The following is a 26,929-nucleotide window of genomic DNA, read 5'->3' as shown; positions in this document are numbered from 1 at the left end:
ATTATAATAAATATGCAGACCGCCTCAAAGCCTTTTCCCTCTTCTCAGTATTAACAAGCTACAGAGAAATGACCTATGATTTGCAAATAGAGCTTCAACATACCCTATTCTGCCAGACTTATTATACATTTGCAAGTCCAGTGGTATCATAAACACTCTCTCAAGAGATCTCATTTTTTTTGTTGCAAAATAAATAGAATATGTTAAAGGGATAGGTGTGTATCAGAGAGATTACATCTTCTGTGGAAATGTATTCCACTCCACAAAAAGTAAACTACTTCCCTTAGTCTATTTAAACATAGTTTGGATGACTGGATGAGTAACTGCAAATTCACCTCTGGTTTAGCACCCCTGCTCCTTATAGATGGGGTAACATGTAAATATTACAACATATCCTTGTTTGGCCTGTCTCTGGGTTATTTGTATGCATAATGTAAGGGCTAAAAACTGTCACAGGAATGTAAGGCTAGACTTCTTAAGATCCTCACAGATTAATAGTGTAGTAAGTACCTATGAATCTCATAAATAAGTATGTTCCCACAATTTCTTCCGCACAATATTTTGAAAAATAAAACCCAAATTCAGAGTGTGTAAAGCTTTTTTTAATATTAAATTATACTACCAAGCTTTTTTTAATATTAAATTATACTACCCCAGATGTTGGTACCCTTTTTTGATGGTGTTCCAGAAAAATTGCCATTTTCCACCAAAATTAATGCTTTGCCTACCCTTAATCAAACCATTTTGCTCTGGCCTTAAGATTGTGTGCAGGTCCCCATCCAATCTCTTCACTAGAATTTTTGCTAAGATTTTTTTACCTCCAAATTTAAAAGTGAGATCAGTGTACATTTGGCAAAATCTATTCTGTCTCCCTTCCCTTTTTATATTAAAACAATTCTAGAAAGTTTCATTCTCCCTGGGGTTATTTTTGCCTTCCACATTTGCAAAAAACGATCTGATAAATTGGTGCAACTCTCTCTCTCTCTCTCTCTTTCTCTCTCTCTCTCTCTCTCTCTCTCTCTCTCTCATTTTGTCCATCTGGACCAGGTGCTTTTCTTGTTACTATGTTCTGTATGGCTATCTGTATCAGATTTACTAAAATAGTTATATTTAATGTTAAATGATCATCTTTCCCTACTATTTTTTGTCTGTTTGGTTTTCAAACCATCCTTCATGTTTTTGGTATATCTCAACAAAATATAATCTAAATGCCTCCCTGGAGTGACTCTATCATCTGTTGATTCGTACCGTTCTAAATTCAACAGTCAATTGTCTCCATGTTTCTTTATATGCTGATGCTATATGTTTCACACTCTCATTCTCTTGCAGCCTTCAGAAGTCTCTCCTGATTATGCTTTCTACTTCTTCCTGTGAAATTATTTGTTCCAATTCCCCCTTTAAAATGTTCAGCTCCTTCATCTGAAAAGATGCCTTATTTGCTCCCTCTGCTATTAGTTCTTGTATCTCTTTTAACCAATCTTCCTTCTCATTTACTATATTAGTTAACACTTTCCTGATTCTACCTCCCATCACCATTAAATAAGCCTTCAGCACTGTTTTCACCCCTTCCACCACAGGACATACAAAGTATCCTTACTGAGCGTGTTGTCAAACATTACCAAGTGTATTTCTTTTCTAAACATTTCATGTTGCTCTTTAGTCCTCCACATATACCAAGCCCATTTCCATATACATAATCTATCTTGTTTTTGCTGTACAGTGATTATTGGAGTTACAGGGGTGTGATTTGAAATGTATCTATCAAAGATAGCTGTCTGCTCCACTCCAACCTTATCTTTTCTGTCTGTAAGAGAATAACCCAGCCTGCTGTCCTGAAAACTCTCTTCTCTGTTAAAGTTAAGTACTGTCTTTGTTTGTTCTACTCATCCCTCTGTGTATTGATTAAATCTTTTTTTTTTCATTTCTTCAATTGATGTTGCGTACTCACATTGCTCTCTCTCTTTCCTTACAGCCTATCCAATTGAAGTGTCATCATGACATTGAAATCTCCTTCTGTAACCATATAGCTCCCTCCTTCATTACCCCCTTCCAGTCTTTGAAAAAAAAAATCTCCAAAGAAAAACAGATTGCTAGCAGTGAGAGCATGTATGTTACCTATCATTATTTTTACTGTCTCATACTTTGAGCCCTTCCATATGGTCCATCTACCATGTTCCGAAGTTCTACAAGCTTCATTTTTTACTTTCAGGCTCTAATGGAATAGGATTACTGCCCCTTTCGTTTTCCCTCCTGCTTTGTGGTCTTTTATCATTCATGGAAATTCTTGTTGCTACAGCTTATGTGCTTTTCTAATCTTAAGCTTAGTGTCCTGCAATAGTGATACTTGGATACCTGAATGCTTTAATTTCTTGAAAATCCAGTTGCATTTAATGACATGAGAATACCCTCCTACATCTCATGATACAAAGTTTATACGCACAGTTTTTTTTACCCCTTTAGGTTTATCGGAGTTGCTTTCCTGGCTGAAGCATAACTCCTTTGGCCATTTTATCTATGTCTATGGCCAGCATGTGTGAACTCAACTGGTTTGTGTTGCAACAAGTGCAGAGAGAAAAAAAACAGATGTTTTTCACCCCCCACCAACTAACATATTTGTCAGTCCTCCACTGGGAAAACAGTTCACATGTATTAACATATTCCACTTGATACATAAACCATTTCCTAGAAATTTGTTTACATTTATCCATAGGTCATTTAGCAAAAAGTAATTTTATATTATTTTGCTGCTAGAAAAAACATGTAAAATATGATGCACTCACTCTGTATACATGAAAAAGTAACTGTACCTACTATACTATTTTACACATGCCCAAGTGTAGTGAGTCTAAGGAAAACAGTCATATGCACCATATGCACTGTAAATCATTTTAAGGTATTTGCTTTCACCTTCCTATTGATTATTAAACAGAAGGAAATTGTACTGTTTTGTTGCTATACAGTTCTTAGTATCTTATACTGTATTTGGAAATTTAGATGAAAAAAATTAAAAAGAAGAAACTGTACCTTGGTCTTCTGAAGAAATGGTAACTGTTTTGCTATGTCCCTGTTATCTTATGCTTCATAGTACTTCTCACCCCAAGGCAGTTCTCAAGAGAAGTGAGGTGCCAAGTGCCCTCTCATGTCTGGGGAAGATCATTCTCCAACATTCCTCCAGTGTTATTTTTATAATTTAAAAATTGTAAATTGAATTAAAACATTACTGACACAATTCCCACTGGCATAAATATGCATAAATAAAAGAACACGTTCACCAAATAACTGGTCTTTGTTTCATGCATTCTTAAAAACAAACCAATTTTGTTGTCTGAATGACACAACGGTTTTTATAATTTTGACTCAGTGTCTTTCACTTTACTATCCAGCATGTACCAGTCACCGTTACATAGTCTACCTTTCAATCTGTTTATAACTGACCAGTTTCTGTGTTTATCTTTAACTTTCGGTAACTCTCTCCTTCTGCATTTGAGGACTATTATCTCATTGGAGATGCAACACTGTGGTCTAGTTTGTGGAGTCCATCCCTGGTGTGCTAACAGTAACCATCTTGCATATCCATACCTGACCTCCTGTCTTCTCTCCATTAATATTTATCCTGTCTGGTGCTCAGTCACCTTACTACTTGTTCTGTAACACTACCAGTATTACTGTAACTTCTGTATTACTTTTATTTTTATTGGGAAGTATCCCTTGTGTCCAGACGTGTCCGAGTTCCTGACTACTTCATACTATTTCCTACACACATTACCTTTTTCCTCACAGTATATGTAGTACTTCTGGGTGAGCTGTCCTGTCCTGTACAAATTGTAACCGCTTCCATAATCAAAGGCTTCTCAAGCTTTTCTGAACGGCTTCGCTATGTATTGTCTGATTCGTTACCTTCTTCTTTGGCCTGTTTTGTATTATTATGTACTCCAAGCCCTCAATGTACTGTGATTTGTGTTTATTTATTTATTTATTTATATTTGTTTACCGGGAAAGTCTGACTCTGCTTTCACATCAACTGAAAACATGTGGAAACAGAGAAAATGTTTTTGCTGATGGTTAGGAGATCGGGAAGGAGATGGAACTAAATGCAGTGGTGGAGATAGATTCAGAAGAAATTTTTCACAAAAACCTGTTAGAAGTATCAGAATCAGCAGAAAAATGTGGGATGAGTATCTTGAATAGCTAATTAACCAGCATGAACCAGAAAGTGGAGCTGCTGTATCCTGGAGTGGCATTATGGAAAAAGTAAAAGAAGGAGAAAAAGAGAATGGAAAAGAGCCGGAAAAGGTTCCAGAAAAAAGTTCTATGCTCAAACAGTGGGAGAAGGAACTAAAGAGAAGACAGAGATTAAGGAAATAAAAAAATGTTCAGGTGAGTAGTAAAAAAGGAAAAGGCCTGGACAGATATGAGGTACGGAACAATGTTATTGCACATTTGGTAGTTAGAGCGTTTATTTCAATTAACAAAGAAACTTTTTGTGACTTGTTTTTTGAAACTGATCAGGCCATGGAAAACTTTTTGGGATCCTATGAAAAAAAAGCAGACTTTCCCTGATCAGAATATATGGTGCAAGCCTTTTTCAAGCAAACAAAAAAAAATGCTTCAGTTTAGAATTGAAGTGGAAGCAAAAGAACTGAGTGAATATTTCTTAACAATATGTAGAGAAGTGTTGGACATTACTAAAATCTATGATGAAAGAGAATTATGGACTGGGCGTTGTGACTGTGACATGACATGATTTTGAAAATGGAAAATTACAATGTAGTACACATACCTAGTATTATTAATGTACATGGCAATAGAGGTTTTTTAAGGTACAGAGGACAACCAAAGACTTGTTATTTTTGTGGGAAAAGTGATCATTTAATTAATGAGTGTGACAAAATATGTTATGTGGTCAGACAGGGCATAATGCAAAGAAATGGTAATGTAGGATATTCATGGTTAAAATGTGAGGTAGAAATACAGGAAAATTAATATGCAAATGAAGATGAAATTATACAAGATAAAGATTTAGATAATAATGTACAAGAACACACAACGCAGCAATAAAAACCCCATAGAAATGGCATTTAAATTAAGGGGAAAGACAAAAAGAATGAGAAATAAAAGAAAGACAGAGGAAATAAGTGGAGAAGAGTCAGTGTGGCACATAATAAAAGGCAAGAGAAATTCAACAGGAAAGAGGGTTAGGAAAAGAAAAAGAAAATGTAAAAATGTATTGGTTAAAGAAAATAAAGTTAAGAAAGGTAAGGGATAAGAAAATTATTTTAATAACTGTTCTATAAAGCTAAAATATTAGCTTTGAATGTGGACAGTATGAATGTTAAAAAAATAACTAATATTTTACAATGGTATGGTGCAGTAGATGGTCAAGTAATACTGTTAGAAGACATTAGAATATTAACAGAAGAAGAAATGGTTCAAACAGAAATACTTTGGAGTGTTACTGTTATTTGGTTCATAGGCAAAGAAACATGCTCAGGTATATGTATATTATGCCAAGAAAATATAAAATATTAGATATTACAATAGTAGAACTAGGCCAAATAACTGTAGCAGATAAAAGATTGAGAAAATATGTATATAGACTATGCATGGGTAACAAAAATGAAACATAAACATTATTTAATAGCATACCTAATTATGTCTGTGTTAACATGGATATAATAATGACAGGGGATTTTAATTATAATTTGAGAAATAAAAAGAATAGTTGTGATGTAATAATGATTACTGAAATTATGAAAAGTGGCAAATTAAAAATGGGAAAATAAACACTGGGCTTTAAAAGAAATGAAATTAAGACATAAATAATTTTTTGATATTAGAAGGTCTAAAATTACACAAAAAGGAATCAAGTATACTGGGTTTCTGATCACGTGTTGATATGGATAAGAATTCATGTAAATGAGGAGTGTATTAAAATAGGAAAAGGGTATAAAAAGAGTAAAAGAAAAAGAGTTAGAATCAGAATAAAGAAAAGAAATTATAGAATCATGGCAACATATTGTTGGTATGAGAGATTTTAAGAAAATTCGACAATTTGGTGGATTCATTTGAAAAAGTAATACAAAAAAGTATTTTTAGAATGCATAGAAAAAAAAGAGAAAATAAAAAATGGAATACAAAATATTAAGTCAAAAATATTTAAAGATTTAATTGAGAAGAAAAAAATCATTTTATGAAAAACAAATAGAATTATATAGAATAAATCAGGATATGGTTAGTAAATTATTATATAAGCAAAAATATTGTTTACAAGGAAAAAAGAAGTAGCACTATACTTATGTAAGATAGTCAATGAAGGAATGATAATGGTAGAATTAAAAAATAATGAAGGAAAACAAGTTTAAAAACTAAAAGTATTATATGACATAATTAAACAATATGAATTAGATTTATATTAGTAAAAAAGAAGTTAACATAGAACAAATCTACAATGGGAAAAATTAAACAAGGAAGATAATGAAAATTTATATAATGAAAATTATAATATAATTATAAATTATAATTATAATAAAATGAAATTATAATGAAAATTTAGACAGAAAATAAACATAAATGAGTTGAATGAAATCATGAAAGATATTAACCTTAATTCAGCTACAGGTTTGGACAGAATTGAATACAATATGCGCAAAGAAATATATGATCGGAAAAAATGGTGTTTATAGAAGTAATGAATGAGTGGCTAGAAAAAGGAATTAAGTATAAAGCAATTTGTACAGGTGTGATAAAATGTATATTAATGAAAGGAAATAAAGATGAAATAAAAAACTTGGAGACCAATTACACTGAATAACACAGACTATAACATTTTCATGAGAATAGTAACTAAAAGATTGCAAAGTAAAATAGGAAGACTACTTGATCAGAATTCCTTTGTGAGAAAAAGAAAGGGGAGTCAAGACCTATTATGGATAATAAAGGAAGTAACTGATAATATTATTAATAAAAAAGTGGAAACAAAAATCATGATAGGGAATGTTAGTAAGGCATATGATAACATTCAGTATAAAACATTATGGGGTATTTTACAAGCATATGACATAAGTGAAAAAATATTACAAGTAATTAAATCAATATATGAAAAGAATTATATGAGACTGAACGTAAACTGTTGGATTGGGGATAATTTGAAAATAATGTTATATAAATCAAGGATGGCCTACAAGCAGCATGATCTTTGCTATAGTCATGAACACAGTAGTAATGGAAATTAATAAAATGTCAAGTAAGGGATATAGAATTATGGATGTAATACAGTTGCCAATAATGTATATGTATGCTGCTGATGTTGTAGTAATAGCAAAAAATATAGTCTGGATGGAAAAAAATTAATGGAAAAATAAGTACACAGTTGAAAGAAATTGATTTAAGTATAAATAAAGAGAAAAGTAAAGGATTTGGGTATGAAGGTATTACAGGAGGCGTGGAGTATAATGAGAAGAGTATAGATATTTTAGGAATAGTATTTGGAAGTACAGAATACAGACATGAACAATGGGAAAAAATTATTAAGGAAGTCAATGACATGATTACATTCTCAAAGACTTATAGACTTTCATACAAGAATACGGCACATTTCATAAACATCATAATAGCAGGTAACATCGCTTGTACAGCAAATGTTTGCATGATGCCAATGAAATATGAAAAATAAATTATGCAGATCATTTTTTTCATTTATTTGAGAGTCAAAACTGAACTCTGAAAGATAAACAAGGGGGATTGGCATGATTAATCTAATTGTGCATGCAGCCTCTTTAAGTATGTATGAAGTACTAAAAGCAATAATGGAAATAATAAAGATTTGATAGAAATAATAATGTATTGTAAATATAGAGAAATTTGGGAAGAAATAGAAATGAAAAAAAAGCAATGTTTAAGAAATGAAAGAATTTTACAGCAAAATTGTATTGTGGAAATGAACAAAGAATTAGGCTGAAAAGAATGGTGTGTTAACATTATGAGATCCTTTTATTTGGTGGATGTACTTAGAGTTAGAAATAGATAAGAAAAAAGCAATCATGACGAGAATCAAAAATGATAAAATAAATAAATAATGTAATGATTGTTTTTGTCGAGGTTGTCCATATGGAGATTACCAGTGGGGCCAACTATGCCATATAAGAGAAAACAGGATACAATATGCAATAAATATAAAGAATTGGAAACTACACAACGTGTTTTTTTTTAAATGTGAGAGAATTGAAAAACTATGGGAAGAAGTATGTAAACACGCTTTGATTAAAACTTATTTACATTTTGAAATGTTAAACATGGACATGCAAGTGTATGGGTTTTATGGGACTAGATCCCAGAACGAAGCAAAGAAAATGGACAGAATTGTATTTTATGTAACATGGGTCATATGGAATGAAAGACTTAATGAAATCAAATACAATGGAAAATGGATTTTGACAGAAATAATGGACAAAATATGTTTTTGCTTGTGGGTTAAAGAGTGAGGGGGATATTTAAAATAGGAATGCCAATGTAAATATGTAAAAATATGTATTGTATGTATGTATAAAAAACCCTACTCTTTTCAAAAAGAACCATGGGATCTTTTATGTCCACCTGAGCTACCAGCAACTCCGACAGCTAAGGTCTTGGTTTAAAGTCTCATCCTATTTTACTGAGCTATCAAAATACACATTTTTGATAGGGTATACCTCCTCTGACATTGAGCAGGTCACATAAATTGCCTGCAGATAAAATATAGGATTGTTTTTCTTCAGAAATGTATTTCAGTTTCATTCACACACAAAGTGTCCCCCTTAAATAAGCCCCATCAGGTGCAACATGACTAATTTAACTATGATGAAGTCATGCAAGCTGCTTTTGTGGAAAATATATATATTTTTCTGTGAGGTGTTCCTTTAAACATTTACACACACACACACACACACACACACACACACACACACACACACACACACTGCTCTCCACATCCACCCTAAATAAGTACTTTCAGATTGAGGAGAAGTCGACTCCTAATAGTGTGACTATGATCCAGTAAAATACATTTTGCCTAAGGTAATGCATGCATATGCAGATGCGCACACACACACACACACACACACACACACACACACACACACACACACACACACACACACACACACACACACACACACACACTATTCCAATCAGTTGTTTTAAATGCAGACTTCACTAGCAGAGAATAACTGCAGTTGACACACATAATTGTCATGTTAGTCCTGTCACAAAGTGTTCCTCCTACTCACATAGTACCTCAATAAACTTGATTCAGCTCTCTTCATTCACAGATGTAATAACTTTTGAAAAGCATGCACCTTAGACCTTTGTCTGGCTGATGACACACTGTTGCACGTCACATGCTGCTGTATATCAGGCATGGTAGCAGAATTGAAATTCTGATTGGCTGCATTACATTCCTGCTTCTGTACAATTTCAGGCATTGTTTTATTCCAAGGCAAAGTGTTTAGTTACCACAATAACCATATAGTTTACTTGGTAATAAATCAGGGCTACTAGGTTTCTTAAATTGTTTTTCCATGACCGATTTGCATGTTATCGAAAGCTGAGTACACAGTTTATGGTACAAAAGCAGTTAAGCAGTTAATTAAAATATTTTCTGCATTGCTAAAAAGGATAAAGATGTTAGCCTTACTACGTCTACAGAGCTGAATTACTTACTATGTAAACTTAAAGAGTAGGATGGTAATTCTGCAGTATAATTCTATAGCAGCAAGCAAATGGCTACAATGATGGTTGTCCTTGGATATGTGTATTTCTTTGTTTTATTAGAGTTGTAATGCATGTAGTTCAGGCACAATAAATAGTGAAGGGTCCAGATGGTAAGGACAGATAATGTTTTGTGGGTACAGAGTGGATATGTATATATTTATTTATATGCATAAATATATATCGATATATACATACATATATATATATATGTGTGTGTGTGTGTAAATATATATACATATATATATATTTATCTAGACATACACGGGTATATATATATATATATATATATATATATATATATATATATATATATTTAGAGAGAGAGAGTGAATACAGTGAGATTAAAACCTCATGCTAGCTTGACTTTTGAAGAGATTTCAAAAGTGTTGCATGAAAGAAGTAGCACAGATATGAAGTTGACATGACATGTACTAGCAAATATGCATGATAAATAAACTAAGTATCAGCATTGTAAAATAATTATTTATGGAGTTTCAATCTGCACACAAAATTGTTTCAGTGTAATATTCAAAGAATTAAACATTTTTGGGAAGATGGTAACATTGAAAATTAAATTAAAACTTGATTTAATGTACTGAGAGTCAAAATGTGTGGTATATTGCACATTTCATTAGAGCTACATACGCCTTCTTCAAAGTCCTACGGGGACACTGAAGAGAGATTGTAAAGCCATTTGATTCCAACTCCTGTAGTCATTGTTTAATAATTCACATTACTTAAGAGCTTTGATATGAAAGTATATGTCAGTATATTGCTGAACTGAGCAATCTAACAAAATCTTGTAATTTGTAAGGTGGACTGTCAAAAGGCATTATGAACCAGATGTGTGTATTTGTGGCTGTGTATGGAATGTATTCTGAAAGCATCACAAATTACTGTATAAGGAAAAAAATTAACATTAGACCATGATGGAAACAGCTGCTATAGCTGCATCTGAATTTCAGCAAAAAGTTGCTGAGTACATAGATATATCAACCAAATGTTTTGCTTTTATTTTGGCAAGATATCATGCAAGTACCTTAATTATTGGTATAAACAAAAATATCCCAAGAAAAGTCATGAGTACTATACTGAGCAAAGGTAAAAATGGGAAAGGTGGAATACAGTGAGGAATACATATAATACTATTGATTCAGAAACAGAGAAGTTTAGTAAAACTGATGAAAACCACTTAGTATGTTTGATGTTACACATTGTGACTGGAGATGGTTGTAAAATTGTATCACTCACCCTAGCAGTTGGAGTGATAAAGTTAAGGATGGAGTTAGATACAAAGGCAGCATTGTCCATAATTCCAGTTACTGATTATAACAACACATTCTCAGTGATAACTACTGTGGTGGTGGTGCTGCGGTAGCGTTGTCGCCTCACAGTTAGACGTTGCCCGTTCGATTCTCAGTTAGAGCATCTTCTGTGTGGCGACATGCATGAACGGGCATTCCTTCATTGAAGGTTGTGCGTTAGGCCCGGCAAGCCAGCATGTAAAACTCTACTGCCAATCATTAGCGGACCGGAGTTCCACTGTGGCGACCCCTAACCGGGAAAAGCCGAAAGATGCAAAAAATTTTCAGTGATAACACCGAATGAAGCAGTAGTATTGTTAAGTAACTACACAGATATTGAAGTAGCCTGCGAAGATAAAATCAGTGTGACAATAGCTCACAGTGGTGATACACTACTGCTAAATTTGCTTTGTTAGGACCAGGACAGTTTAAGATCCTCCAGAAGGATGACATTATTCCTGGAAAAAGGAATCAGTAAATGCTGATGATATATTCCTTGAAGAGTTTGGCTAAGGGGAAGGCAAACTGCCACAGCAAAGAATTTGGTAGGTTGCAGAAGTAAAATCTACACCAAATAGCAGTTTTGGGCCTGCGTTCTTTAACATGGCAGCATGTGGAACGCCTGATGGCTGGTGGCTGATGATAGGATCAATGACAATATAAAGGCAAAGCACAGTAAACATACAAGTTGCTGAAAATAACCCCAGAGTGTACCCTTTGAAAATGCACCTGTCACAGCAAGATAGGTAGGGGTCAGACAGAGAGTTCGGCAGGATGTGGGCTGTGTCCCTGTGTGTAAGACGTGTATGATATTAGGACAGGAGAGAATATTCCCAATACTTATAGTCATTGTCCTTCTTCAAGACCAACTTAGGTCTATGGATGGGAATCAGAACATTTACCCCAGGTCTGCATCCTGTACTACTAATGGTCAGAGGCAGTTCCTAAATGCTTTATCCCATCCATTGGTTCCCTCAAATTATCTCTGGTATGATCCCAGTTATTCTCAAGAGGAGTAGTATAGAATTATCAGCCATGGAGTGGCTAAGGCCAATCTAAAACCAAATAAGATAGGCTATTTGGAGCACAAAACGGGACATTGGCTAGGTTAAAAATAGGTTGGTCACAGTGTTTGGGGTGATAGGAAGTCTGTGTAAATGCCTGTTGGTGTTCATCCATACAGATCTGTTTCTTCTGGACAGTCTGTAGCAACTCTGGCAGGGTGAATATGGGATAGTCTGTCAGAACATAGTTTCATAGGCAAGTACTAGGCTATCATTTAATAGACTATTACAAACCTAGCCAGTAACCAGAAGTCAGAATCAAACCTTGTACATTGTATCTTTGAGGTAAAGACCTTGACCATCCCAGCCCCTCCCACTGTGAAAGCAGCAGTGGCACATATTCACTTGATACTGGGTGTACTGTATGTGGCAACTGGTGTAGTACAAGCTTGGAAACATTCGATAACTGTATGGGATAGGACAGTGGCATATACTTGGTGACAGGATAACTTGTGCCATCTCTTTTAGTCTTCTGCTAAAATATTGTCCAGAAAGGTGAGGACATCCTTTGTAGTCTCAGTCAACAGATAATGGAGCTAGGACTTGGGCTGCCATGGAGTTTTGCAGGAATGCTAGTGCAACCCATTTTATTTTGACACCTGAAATTGGGAAGGTGTTCTATAGGGATGCAAATTATTCCTAAGGGTCTGTAATAGATGAAGATAGTGAAAATAATTCCCCTTGGTCACTGCTGTGGGAAGGCTCTTCTGTGCAGGTCCTATGGCTCCACATTAAGTACCATTTAAGATATATGCGGATTTCAGATCCACTGCCACATTTTATGTGACCTCATGCTACAGATCCCAAATGCAGATTCATGCTCTCTCCATCTTTGTTTCCATTAGAGTGTATACAACTGGGTGGCTGTTTTAGCCAGAGATGTCTGAAGTTACCATGTAGAGTGTACAGTTGTCTGAAAATTGCTGTAATTGTCAGGAACATTCTGTTGGTGAGCCATAGTGATTGCTTCAGCAGCTCAGTTACACATTTTACTGGTTTTCATTAGAAGAACTGCTGTGTAACATTCTTAGTGATAATGTTTCAGAGGTTATTTGCCCTGTTTTTTTAGGATACTGCTGTACTGTCACTTCCATGATGTTGGCTGGCCAGTCTCCTGCTTGATTTTCTGCTTTGCTTTAAAAGTTGAGGTGATTGTTTCATAACCATTTGAAATTTGATGACATTTCTTTTTTAGCATCCTGATTTTCAGCCACCCAGACATTGGTCACATCATATTAATTCCTGCAATATTCAGCCTGCAAGCAAATGGCAACACAAAGTTATTTCTATCCAGATATTTCTTTCCTGCTTTAGCGTGCAAATGCAATCATCCTGAGCCTAAAAATTATGAGGTGCAATCTGCAATATTATAATAAAGCTCTTTATGTTTCTGTGTTTGCAACTTTCCACACTGTAGTGCATGTCAGAAGTAATTATAGGCATTTGCACTAATGGAATGGACATATTAATAAGAAAACATAATCTGTATGTGATTAGTTTGAAGACTCGACATTTCATAGAATGAACGAATGAAGAATTAATTGAATAATAGCGCATCTCATGATTTCTTTTCTTGTCGTACTACAGCTTTGGGATTCAGCATGATGGGACTGGGAATGACTGTGAGCCAATTGGGAAAAGACCCTTTGTTATGTCTCCTCAGCTGCTGTATAATACCTCACCACTGACATGGTCACGCTGTAGCAGGGAATACATCACACGATTTCTTGAGTAAGTTATTATTTCTTGTACTTAATTCTGTTGAATGTTTAATGAGTAAACTACTACCATGCCAAACTTAAAAAGTACTGTGCTTTGTAGAGTCTGAGGTGTACTAAATCATGCATCGTGAACAACAGCAGAGCGAAATACATTAGGTGAGTTCTGTCAGATCCCTTGCAATCAACAACATTTCAATTGTTTCTTTAAACCTTGTTCTGTATTACACAGTACAGTCAGACATGTGAAAAACCATGCAAAATGTTTTGTATAAAATGATGAAATATATTCATTTAGACCTGGATGCATAATCCTGGCTAGTAAATTATACTATAACTTAGTTAATGCCAGAAAATCTTTCAAGATTAATGAATATATGCACTGATGGATAACATTAAATATATTTGCTATTCTGTAGTATTGGCATTCTGACAAGAATGGTTGATTTTAACCAAATCAACATAGGTCTGTTTTTGGAGAGACATGTTTATGTTGAGTTCATTAAATATTAGGGATGGAACTAAGGTATCCAATTATCTGAGAATCTACACCAAAGAATGTAATAACAAAACTAGTAGCATGGGTAACAGAAAAAGGAGTACATGCTATAATCAAAGAGAAGTTTAATGGCTACTGTTTTAGTCTGGTGTTTCAGACTTTTAAGATATCTTTTGCCCTCAGATCTCACTTGCATTGACCTTGGTCCCAAGACATCTGGTCCATTGTCCATTATTCCTGTTCAGTCCTCATAAGTAGTCAATGCTGAGAAACTGGTAAACAGCAGTATATCTCATCTGTCCAGAATGTTGCAGGATATCCATGTATTTTTGCCCTGTCCCTTATAAAAGCTTGATTTTTTTGGTAAATCTGTGAGGATTACCACCTGGCATTAATGCCTAACATTAGAGTTTCATAGTTCTTCTTGTTTAGAAAATGCATGTTAATGTAAAACATATTGTTCTATTATTAACTTTTTAAGTGAATTAGGGGAATGTATAAAAATTGTCCATGATTTGGGCCTATGTCTTCCCCTGCCCCGCATTATTTTTGGGTTTGTCCAGAATTCCTAGGCAAAGAAGTTGAGAGGTATGTAGACAGGGTAGTTACTCTGTGAAAGGAGGCTAGGTTGTTCCCTAAGGCCTACCACTTTTTCCCCACCCACTAACTCCCAAGCAGTGAATATGCAAATGCTCAAGCACAGGCTTTGTCAGCGTATTTAGTGTCATATCTCCTCCTATAATGTGGCATGTCCTGACCCTTGCTTTTAGGATCCATAACCATGTCCTTTTCCCCATTTTGGGGTGCTGACACTGTGCTCAGTCCATTCTCTACTCAAACAAAGTGAACTTGAAATCCATTTATCATTCTTCCCTCCCAGGACTGGACAGCACATCATCCTGAAAGCTACTTGCCACATGTAGGCCAGAGAGCAAGGACTGCAGTCTGTAAACCTGCTAGCAATCCTAAAGTGGAGTTTGGTAAGAAAAAAGCATTCACACATATCTATCCCAATTTCCCTTGTAAGCAGTATTCTGGTAATGTTGGAAGGTTAACAGTAATTTCAGATGCTATATCGGTATGAATGCCAGGCTTTCCAGACTAACAAGTCTGATCTCCAAAACATGAGGACAGTTGTCACAAACATCCACATTTCTGAATAAGGGTAGAGGGATTACAAAACTATAATCACTGATTTCAATTCTGTTTATTAACCGTGGACATACTCTTTGCATCCTGAATGTGAGGAGTTGCACCGCATTCCTACTACCTACTTGGTTTATCTTTGAGGTTTCTACAACTCTGATAAGGAAGATAACCCCCAAAACTGTGGCAACTCAGGCGTCATATATGAATCACATATCTCTGTTTAGGGAAATGTGGGCAGTGTTGACATCCCCTTTCCGGACTTAATAGTTTGTTACCCACAACTTGAATGTACTGTATGCACCCCTCCAACAATGACCCTTCTAAATTTCCTTCTGGCTACATTTCCAAGCCACACTTTTAATTACTGGACTTGACACTGGTCAGTGTTTCTTGTGCTTTTTTTCCCATCTAAGTTATTTTTGCCCCTGTACCTGCTGACTGTTAAACATACCCTTTTGGACTTACGGCTGTTCATTCCCTTGTACTGGGGGAGTTACCAAAAAAGATGTATGAGGGCAAGAGATATTTGATGATCCAGTGTGGGGTCATCATACTGACAGGTATGAGAGTGTTTTGTGTTCTTACTGGAATACTGACTATGAGGACATCTTGTAATGGCCCTAGCACACCACCTCCTGGGCAGGATGTTGAGTTATCTGCATCCATACCTCTCAACTGTCCAGAATTTTGCAGCATGTCCAGATCTTTGCTTCATATTTTTGGTTTGTTCTTTTTAACATTTGTGGCTTTCTGGTTAATCATTGAGGATTGAAGTCAATAAATTTTGACAGACATTTAAGCTTCAGACTTCTTAACGTTCAGAGAATGCATGTTAATATAAAACCTGTCATTCTAGTAACTTTCTGAGGTGATAAGAGCAATATTTAAAATTGCCCCCCCCCCAATTATTTTGCCTTTGCTCCTGATTCTAGTGCTAAGAGGTTGAGAGGTAAGTCCACATTTCTGCAGAGGCCCACAGCAACTTCACCTTGCAAGTGCACTCTCATCTATTCTTAGTGGGAAGGCTACTACCAGGCAGTGGTTTGGTGAGTCAAAGACCATACCCCAAGACATGTATTTGTGTTACTGCCCTTCTGACAAGGGATTGCGACAAGAGACCTCTTATTCTACTCGCCCTCCTCCCAGGGCTGGTTCATTCATCCTATCCAGACAGCTTTGGCAAGTACCCAAGCCACTAATCAAACTGTAGTCACCTAGGCAGTGGTTAGAGCATTGTCCTTTTATACCACTGGATCTGGCTCCATATATAGTTCTTGTGTTACTGTAATATTTCCCTTTTGGTTACCACCATGTCAATATGTATGTTTAGCATTACAGCAGATGTTACATCAGGGTTGTGGACATAACCATCACATCACTGTAATGTTTCAAAATGTTTCAGATTTTCTTTACCAAAAAATTATCTTTTAGTGTACTCTGTATGTATGCATTTTGATCAGTCAGTGTATGTAGAAAGTGGCAAACTGTGTCAAAGATTACGAACTCTGATAAAACTTGATGTTTTTAGCAATATAAATGTTGCTGGATCTTAACCTTACAGTGAATAAGGGATACTTTTGGAAATTAACCAGCTAAACTGAATCCATAATAATGTATGATTTACACAAAAAAATGTTTTTTTGCAAAATACAACTTAATCTAAAAGTAAATAAAAGAAAACTGCAAAAGGAGTAGCAAGAGAGATGAGGGAACCATAATAAAAATAAAGGAATATGAAGTGAAAAATAAAAGAAAAAAGTCAGAATTGTACAGATGGTTCATCCTTGGTTACATCTGTGTAGACAGCTGTTATACCCTTTAACCATTTAACCATTCAACATATGTGAGTCTTGAATGAGTTTAACTGATCCCATCAGAAAACAACCATTTGCTCTCAGACACAGATTTCATGACTTTGGAGAGTGAACATCCAATATAAAACAATTGCCCCATTGTTTAAATTATCCATTCAGTTTTTGTTGTAGAGGATATGTATGAACTCATAGGAAGTGTGCACATGAATTCTGATGAACCCTGTCAACAATATTTGTGTTGCCTTGGAATAGGAAAGCTTAAATACTTGCTGTAAATGCGACCAGTGTATATGTAGATATCCAGATCCATGTTTTGATTAAGCCTGCCTTTGGCAGAAAATTAGAGAAATATCACGTACTGCCAGTCACACAGACTGACCAGAAGGTCTAGCCTGTATGGTACCAGGTTATTTCATCCACTTAAGTCCAGTAATACAACTTTTGTAGACCAGAAATTCAGTAAAAGATTGAATGCTACAGCAAAAACAAAATAAAATGAAATAAAAATATACATTGTTCCAGTGGGAACTGATAGAGAAATGTTTTTTTTTCAGATTTGCGAAAGAATATATTTTTTAACTGGGAAGTGAGCCTGTCTTTTGTGGTCTGTTTTCAGTCGTGACCCTCGACAAAAGGGTAAAGGGGAAATGTACTGTGTATTGATAAGGGCAGTCAGACAATTCTACCAGCAAAGATTTGAGAAGTGGGAGAAACCAGAGAAAATTCACAATGCCCCGGGGATAAATATGCAGTCACTAGGCAAATAGTAGTCAGAGACTATGACTAAAGCTTGAATGTATGTGACAGAAACTTTATCCAATGAGCCTGTATTCTGCAATACAGACATATACCATTTTGCAGTGTTATGTTCAAATAGTTTAGAATAAATCAATGTCCAAATTGTCATTTTTAGTATGTACAGTAAGGAATCATATGCTGTGTTGAATTTTTTTGGTGTAAGAGCTTCAGAAGTCAAATACATAACAAAGATAAGAGAATTGCTTGATTTGAGTGTATGCTGAATTGCTGATGTGTATTTTATTCCAGACCATATGCAAAGCTTCCTTGCATTTTGACTCCGATTTCAAGTATGTAATCACTTAAAGAAATGGCTCTAGTTCTGAATGGACTTGATGGAGAATAGATAGGTGTTTGAGACTTCTCATAGACCCACAAATTAAGGCAATGGCAATGAATTAATTGGTGTGTCCTAACTTTTATGTATTACCAATAGTTCACTTAGCATCAGGAAACTAATAGGAAGACAGGTATTTTCTGGAACAAGTGACTCAGTTGAAACCATAATCAAAGCTGTAGAATTAGTTTAGAGCAAGGATTACATGACTGTTATCTTTATGAAGGGAAATACCCCAAATGATTATGAAAGTGCATCATCAGTCCGTGTATGTCATGCAGATGCACGGATGAGGGGCACGAGGATTCACTATAACCAATCTTGCATTACCTTCTGGATATCAAAATGAGTTGAGAGAAAATTTTCAGATTATTAACATTCAGGGTTATACTGTATCAGAGACCTCATTTACTAGTGGTGGTGTGTTATTTTATCTGCTTTTGCTATCATTAATCAGCTGATTTCACCAGATGCAGAATGCTATAAATGGAGTATGTTTAGCTTCCGTCAGACATATTTGCCTGACTTGCTGGATTGGTATCATGCTAGCAATCCCTGGGGTTCATCAGTATTAAAATAATGACATAGTATAACTCGCTTATCAGTAATGAGATTTGCTGCGAGCCTCATTGTGTTATGCTGCCTGTGTGTGCAATGCATAAATTACAACCTGGTGACTTAGTTGTAGCCTGTATTTCATGTTGTGGTTGGAATGTGATGTTCAGGCTCTATGCAGTACTGCATTGTCAGTATATCACTATTAACCCTTCTCAGTGTAATGTACAGTAATGCTCATGTCTAAGTGTCCCTCTTCCCAAAATATATAAACTAAGTACCATTGTAAAGGGTCTACTCTGTCCTTCTCCTTACAGGACATCCTTTTGTGACATATAACATCCCTGCATTTCTAGACTACCCCTCTCTTATGTGTATGATATTATATTGCTTATTTTCACTGGTTTACCTTGTAATATGCTTACAGAAAAGCTATTTGCCATGGGTCTCACCCCCTCCTTATAATTCATATACAGAAATGTTCTTTAACCTGCCCCCCCCCCCCAAACTTCTTCTGCAGCACTACTCTTCTTAAGTGATATTGCTGAGGAATGCTCCACAGAGTCCAGAGATAATTGTGAGCAGGTTGGATTATGCAGTTTATTTAAATTCTCCTAGTTTGGCATAGGATACATAAATGTCATAAAAGCCGGTTAGGCATGCTTAGATCTGGAAGAACAAGACAATGAAGTACAATTTTTACGTGGGTGTAACCTGTGATTGGCATGCAGACCCCTAATCCCTTCAGTGTATTACAGCATTAAGCAGGGTCACTGTAACATTTGGACAGGCTGGGAGGCAGCTGGGTTCACAGATGCAATCTAAGTTCCATGTTATGCTGCAGGCATCTTAGACAAGTTTTCCATCTTTATTTCATGGGTGAGAGTCTGTGTGTTTTGAATTATGATTGGTTTGAATTCCACACTGCTCTAATCACTTCTGCCATATCACATTATGTAACGTTGCTATGACTTGTTCTAGTATGCAGTCAAGCAGATGGTGTGGCTTTCATGAATTGTGCAGTTTCATCACTGACATAGTTGTGTCACAGAACTCTTATAATGAGATTCAAAGTATGTTTTATATTCATGATCTCAGTGTAAACACGTGTGAAGTTTGCAAAGACAAAATGTATTTATTCTTTCGGGCTACAAAGTACTTACTTGAAAGGAACATATTCCCTTAAAAGAACATACATATTAACTTTGGTATGTAATATTACTCATCAAATCAGAATGTCCTTAATAAATTGCACTGTGGCTAAAATTTAGACTTGACATCAGCACTGTAAACCAGCCATTGTGCATACAGTGATGTGGGCACTGAGATGACAGATGCTCAATTCATTTGCTTGTCTGGCACTCAGTAACAATGTGTGCTATTCATTTACACAGTATACAATATGCTGATGTGCTGAAGTGGTGCTGGAGTTGTGTGAGTGAGGACGGGGGGGGGGGGGGGCACAACATTGTTGCGCTGTGCTTCCTACCTTACTAAGCAGCACTCCAAGAGGTTGTTCATTGGAAAGATTTGCATGATTATGGCACTATGAACTGTACACAATAACAGGACCACAGCACTTGTGGATAACAAATATACTGGTTGAGCAAGTGGCACTGTTTCCCATGTGCAATCAAACTTACCTTTAGCCTCCTCTTTTGGAGCAAGTTTATTGTGAAAGTATTAGCTTTACAACTGGAATTATTCTTAACCAGCTGTGACCTGTTCCATATCTTCCAGTTTGGTTTCTAGAGAAGGCATACTACAAAGACAGCCTGTTAAATGTGATGATCAATCTGTATTTTACCAAGAAGGCAGTCTTGTCTTTCTTGATTAGCCTGAACCAGAGAATGTTTGTTCCCAGGATTGTTTTTAGCAGGCCAGTTGATTATCTATGTGATACTTGTATTCACAGAAAAACAGATTTGAAATGATTTTCTAGTCTTTTAAATGAAAACAGTCAGATGGTAGATCTCTGTGCATTTTTCTCCACTCTGCTTTGAAGTATGGAGTAATCCAGAGATCAATCCTGTCACAGTTTCTTTTCACAATTCAGATGTTCTCCCTGGGAAAGATCATAATGAATTACAGTCTGTTATTTAGTCTAGCTATATCCTGATGATTCAAAGATGTATTTCTACTGCTTCTATAGTGCAGAGGATCCTTCTCCAGGACTCCCATTTCTGCCTCATTGAAATCATAGAATAGATGATGACCCATAACCTGTGAGTAATCCTTACAAAAACAGAGGCTTTAGTGTTGTACTTGTGTTGCAGTCCAAGTTCAAAACATGTTTTTCATCAGTTACTTTTTACCCAGAGGAGGTTGATGTCAAGGTGGTAGACCAAGGGAAAAATGTGGGAGCGATGATGGACAGTAACTTGTCTTTGCCATGTTACATTGGTAATTTAGTAAAACCTTGCTTCTTTCTCAAGGAGTTCTCATGGATTTGACTTGCAGCCCTCCTGAGATTTTCCAGTGTTAGTGAAATCACTAATGCAATTTCATGTGGACTTTCCATCATTTGTGGTTTCACTAGTGTCACAGCACATGGACTACTACAGTACACTTTACTCAGCACTGAGTGGGGTGGTCTTAATCAGCTGCACCTGGTACACAGCTCCACAGACTGCTGCTGAGGCATTTGCCCTGGCTTCCAGTTATTTGCAAAGTAGCATTTAAAATCTGCACTCTTCTCCTGAACATTCCTAGTACACATATGGAAAAAAGATGGCTGCAAATTGTTTTCTTGTATACCTCATACTTTATGGAAATTTCTGTCTGATAAATCTGGAATTCCATCTCCCTATATCATTCTGTGTGAGGAAGGATTTAATTCATCTTTGCATTGATTTTTCCACTATTTGCAGTTTTAAATATTTTAAATGAAAGGCCCTAAGTAAGTTGATAGCTGTTCAGTTTCAGATTTGTTAGGTGCATGGAAATTTGTGACTTTACCTCTGAAATGATAAGGAGGTACAGAGAAAAGGTCAAAGATACATAGTTCATTGTACCAAACAGGAATTAGTCAGCACCTGTACAACTACATGGACTCAGCCATACCCAATAGAACTAAAACCTGCTCCTCAAGGAAACACAAACCTGTTTGGTGGACATCTTCTTTCAACAGGGTTTACAACAAAAGGAAGAAACTGTTGTCCAAGGGTAAAAGGGAACAAATTCCAATTTGGAAAAACTCCCTCCTTAGCCTCAACAAGCAAATTATATCACTAGTGAAAACCTCCAAGGCCAAATTTGAATTGAAACTAGCCTACATAACAAAGGGAAACAATAAAGCCTTCTTCACTTACATCAGGAACCTACGTGGCAAAGCCCAGGTTTGTTCCGAATTAGTACTTAACAGTATCACTTACACTGATCCTGTTGACTTACCTAACCTGCTAGCAGATAGGTTCAGTGCAAACTTCACCCCCATGTCCCCCCCAATGGCCCTTTTGACATCCAGATACTTGTCCCACACCTCACATCTCCGTAGAGCAAGTGTTACAGGCCCTATCCAAGGCAAAAAAAGAGCTTTCATGGGACCTGATAGTATCCCAGGATGTATTTTTCACCATCTCCAGCAAGAACTGCATTTGCCATTGAGCATCTTTTTCAACCACAGCTTAAGTACTGGCTTCATTTCAGCAGAGTGGAGAATGGCCATTGTCATCCCCCTGCACAAAGGTGGTACCACTACTGATCTTGGAAACAACTATCCCCCCATTAGCTTAACAAGTCTGAATTGTAAAGCCATGGAGCACAATATTATGGATCTTATAAATATGGATACAGTCAATCTCCAAGCACATGACCCCACCCATTTCGGATTTGTCAAGGGCAGTTCTTGCCTGTTGAACCTGGTTGACTTCTTTGAGACTGTCACCAAGGTTCTAGATGAGGGAAAGTCAGTACATACAGCTTACCTTGACTTGGCCAAGGCCTTTGACCCAATCCCCCACTCAGGCAACCTCAAAAAGCTAACACAGCTTGGCGTAAATCCCTATCTCATCAGGTGGGTGGCCCACTGGCTCACCGACAGGACCCTCAAAGTCAAAATAGACACCTCCACCTCCGATATCAGACCTGTCACTATTGGAGTTCCCCAGGGATCTGTCCTGGGATGCCTAATGTTTGGTTTCTATTTCTTGGAGGTACAGCAAAGGCAAAAGGCCTGTGGCTGACCAAGTTTGCTGACGACTGTAAGTTGGGTGCTGTCATTGAATCCCCAGATGATGTTAATATACTACAAGAGGGTTTCACAGCAACTAATGACTTGTGCCAAAGTCATAGCTTCAAGCTAAATGTAGACAAATGTATCATCATACCATTCGGAAAAAACACGACCCCTACTGAATACCACATTAACCCCCTAAGCACACAACCTGTGGTGAATGACCTGGGCTCTCAGGTTGATAACAACCTCACATTCCACCATTATGTAGCGTCAGTGGTTAGAAAATCCTTTTACTTGATTCATCTCATAAGTAAAGGGATTGCATCCAGAAAAAAGGAGGTGATTACCTCTCTGTACTCTTCCCTCATTAGACAAATAATTGAGTATAACGCCCCATTTGGGATGTACATCTCCAAACATTTGTACCAACTGGAAAGACCACTGAAATACCTCACAAAGAGAATCCATGGCCTCCAACACCTGTCCTATGCAGACAGGCTCAATTCACTATCACTCTACTCGGTGTCATACAGATTGCTCAGGGGTGTGTCTCACCTACAAGGCAAACTCAGACCCTGTCCTACTAGCGATGCTCCATATCTGTAAGTCTAACTCCTCACGCACTACCCACTCAAAATGCCTGAACATAATATGTGACATTAACAAAACCTGCTGGAGAGACAGGTTGGTCTCCCAGAGGCTGCCCTGTCTCTAGAATAGACTTCCCATACATGTCAAACAGAACACCTTGCTGACCGTCTTCAAGCACAACCTTGATGAGTGGATGGGAAACCACAAATTCATCCCAGGGGTTCTACCTGTGTCTGTCACTGACAGGGGCGACAGGTGCTGATTGAGGTTTATTTTTGAGGATAACCTCTTGGCTAGGCTTGTAAGGTGCCCAGGGTCATTAGCCTAGTAACCTCCTATGATCCTACGATTTGCATTAGTTACTATGCCTGAGTGTCAGTCTATAAAGAGTGGCAGAGATCCTAGAAAGCCACCTCACATGAGTAGAGAGCAAGATTAAAGTGAAACTGAAAGAGGAAGTTTAGAAGCACATTAGGGGCTTTTATTGAGGAAATGGGTGGAGGAAACTACAAGTAGGTATATAGTGGACTAAAAGTTAGACAACTGATGGATGTGGAGGAAAATAGATGTGTAAGAACTAAGAAAAATGGAAAAGTTTGGGGTATGTAGAGGTTTAGGAGTCTTACAGCTGAAGGAATAAATAGGTTCATAGGTTCATAGGTAGGTACTAGGCTATCTGCCCGAGGGCATTTATAAGCTTAGCTAGAGTGTGTCAGCTTTTGCCACCCCATTGATTAATTAACTGAGCCTCTGTCAAGAAGAGCCAATGAAGTGATCCCAGGGGTGTATTTTCTGTTACCCATCCACTCATCAAGGTTTCTCTTGAAGAGTGTTAGTGAGGGGCTCTGCCTAATGTATTTAGTAATTTTGCTCCAAAGCATGGGGAGTCTCTGTGACAGGAATCTATCCCTCCGGCATGTTCTATTTATTGTTGTGGTGAGGTTTAGCTCACTAGAGCGAGTGGCTCGCAGTGACTTGGATTTCTTTAGGTGGAGCATGTCCATCAAATCTGAGTTGGACATGGCTTTGTAAGTCAGGCAGAGATCACCTCTGAGTAAGTGATATGCCACTGAGTACAGCTGGAGTTTTTCCAGTCGGGATGCATAGGACATATGTTTGAGGCCAGTAATCCTCTTGGTGAGGTACTTTTGTGGTCTTTCCAGCTGTTGGAAGTGTCTTGTGAGGTACATCCCAAATGGAGCCTTGTACTCTATGATGGATCTAATGAGTTACTAGTAGAGGGGCACTATAACCTCTTTATTTCTAGATGCAAACCTTTTAGAAATTAGGTGGGCTACATAGAAGGATTTCCTAACTACTTTGGCAATATGATTGTCAAAGGAGAGATTACTATCTACCTGGGTCCCCATATCTCGTATTACCTCTTCTGTATTAAGGGGGCTACCACCTATGTGGTAATTCATGGGTGTTTTTTTTTTCCCAAACGGGATGACTATGCATTTTTTGGCATTTAGCTTGAGACCATGACTTAGTAAGGCCCTTTTGGAGAATGTCCGTGTCAGCCAGAGAGTCAATTATGGCTCCCAGTTTGCAGTCATCAGTGAACTTGGTTAGCCATAGTCCTCCTGTGTTTGCCTGTACTTCTGAGAAGTATATGCTGAACAGTAGGGGTCCCAGGACCGAGCCTTGTGGGACACCACTTGTGACTGGTTTAGAGTTGGACCTGGAGCCCACTATTCTTACCGTGTGAGTTCTGTCTGTAAGCCAGTTGGTAACCCATCTCGTGACGTAGGGGTTTATGTTCAGGCTGGTGAGTTTTTCTATAATTCCCGAGTGGGGAATGGTATCAAAAGCCTTGGCGAGGTCAAGGTAGGCTGTGTGAACTACCTTCCCCTCATCTATGGCCTTGGTGACTGTCTCGAAGAAGTCAACCAGGTTTAGTAGGTATGATCTGCCCTTAACAAAGCCGAACTGGGTTGGGTCAAGTGTTTGGAGGTTCCCAATGTCTTTGTTAATGAGTTCCATGATGATGTACTTTATAGCCTTGCAGACCAGGCTAGTCAGGCTTATGGGGCAATAGTTATCAGGGTCAGTTGTGGCCCCTCCTTTGTGGAGCGGAATAACCGTTGCTGTGCGCCATTCTATGGGCACATAGCCTGTGGAGAGGCTGAGGTTGAAACAGTGTGTTTAGTTGGGGGGTTAGTTTGTTCTGTAGTTCGTGCAAGACGCAGCCTGGGACACCATCTGGCCCCATTGATGCTGTGCTTTTAGCTTTTGAAAGGGCTGTTTTCACCTGTGCGTCTGTAATTTCCAGGACACTACACTTTTCCGGTATTGCTGTGGGCCCTTTTGGGGGTGAGAGGGGGATGAAGTTTGCACTGAATCTATCTGCCAGGATGTTGGCAATATCAGTGGGTTCAGTATATTTTGTGCTGTTTTGCATTAGCTTAGAGCATATCTGTGAGTTGCCACTTAGATTCTTGACATAGCTAAAGAAGGTTTTGTGGTTATCTTTCGAATACTTGGCTATTTCTCTTTCAAAGTTAGCCTTGGATGATTCTATGAGGGACCTTAGTCTCTAACTGATACTGATCAGGGATGTCTTTCCTTATTGGGATTTGCTTTTTTTCTGAACTAGTTTCCTCCTTCTATTGTATAGCCTGTTTATGGCATGGGTCTACCAGACTGGTTTCCTTCTCTTAGGGGAGTGAGTCTTGGTTTTGCTAGGGATGGCATGATCCATGCATCCTTGTAGGTGCTGATAGAGTGCATTTGTAAAGGTTTCTGCATCTTGGACACTGTTATCCTTTAGCTTGGGGGCTTTGAAACTTACCACCTTTGTCTTAAGTAGGTGAAGTTTGCTATAGAAAAGTTTTTCACTATGGTTTCCTTGGTTGGAGGTGGTGGTGTGGTGTGGACATCCAGAGTGATTAGTTTATGGTCTGATCTAACCAGTGATGGGTTGACCTCCGGTGTGGAACACCTGTCGCCCATGTTGGTGATGACCAGGTCCTCTGGTAGGGGAGTTTACCAGCTGATCCAGGGCATTTAAGTTGATATATTCCAGGAAGCGCTGGGCCTGGGAGTTTGTACTTGATTAGTTTTCCCAGTAAATGGTAGGGTAATTGAAATCGCCTAATATCAGGGTGTTCGGTAGGACCTTCATGTTTTCCAGTGTCTCCAGAAAGGCGGACTGGTGCTCCTGGGTCATGGAG

General features: G+C 37.4%; 1 protein-coding gene across 1 annotated transcript in view; it reads left to right on the top strand.

Annotated features, from left to right (window-relative positions):
• Nucleotides 1–26,929, top strand: part of LOC122806893 (A disintegrin and metalloproteinase with thrombospondin motifs 7-like) — a 2,879,604-nt gene that overhangs the window by 908,947 nt on the left and 1,943,728 nt on the right. The window contains exon 8 of the mRNA XM_044077696.1: nt 13,703–13,846. Coding sequence (XP_043933631.1) covers nt 13,703–13,846 — 144 coding nt within the window. The remainder of the gene's footprint in view (nt 1–13,702; nt 13,847–26,929) is intronic.

The sequence above is a fragment of the Protopterus annectens genome, chromosome 7.part0 (assembly GCF_019279795.1).
Source record: "Protopterus annectens isolate FY-2018-M chromosome 7.part0, PAN1.0, whole genome shotgun sequence".
Taxonomy (NCBI): domain Eukaryota; kingdom Metazoa; phylum Chordata; order Ceratodontiformes; family Protopteridae; genus Protopterus; species Protopterus annectens.
This window is presented reverse-complemented; position numbering and strand designations above follow the sequence as displayed.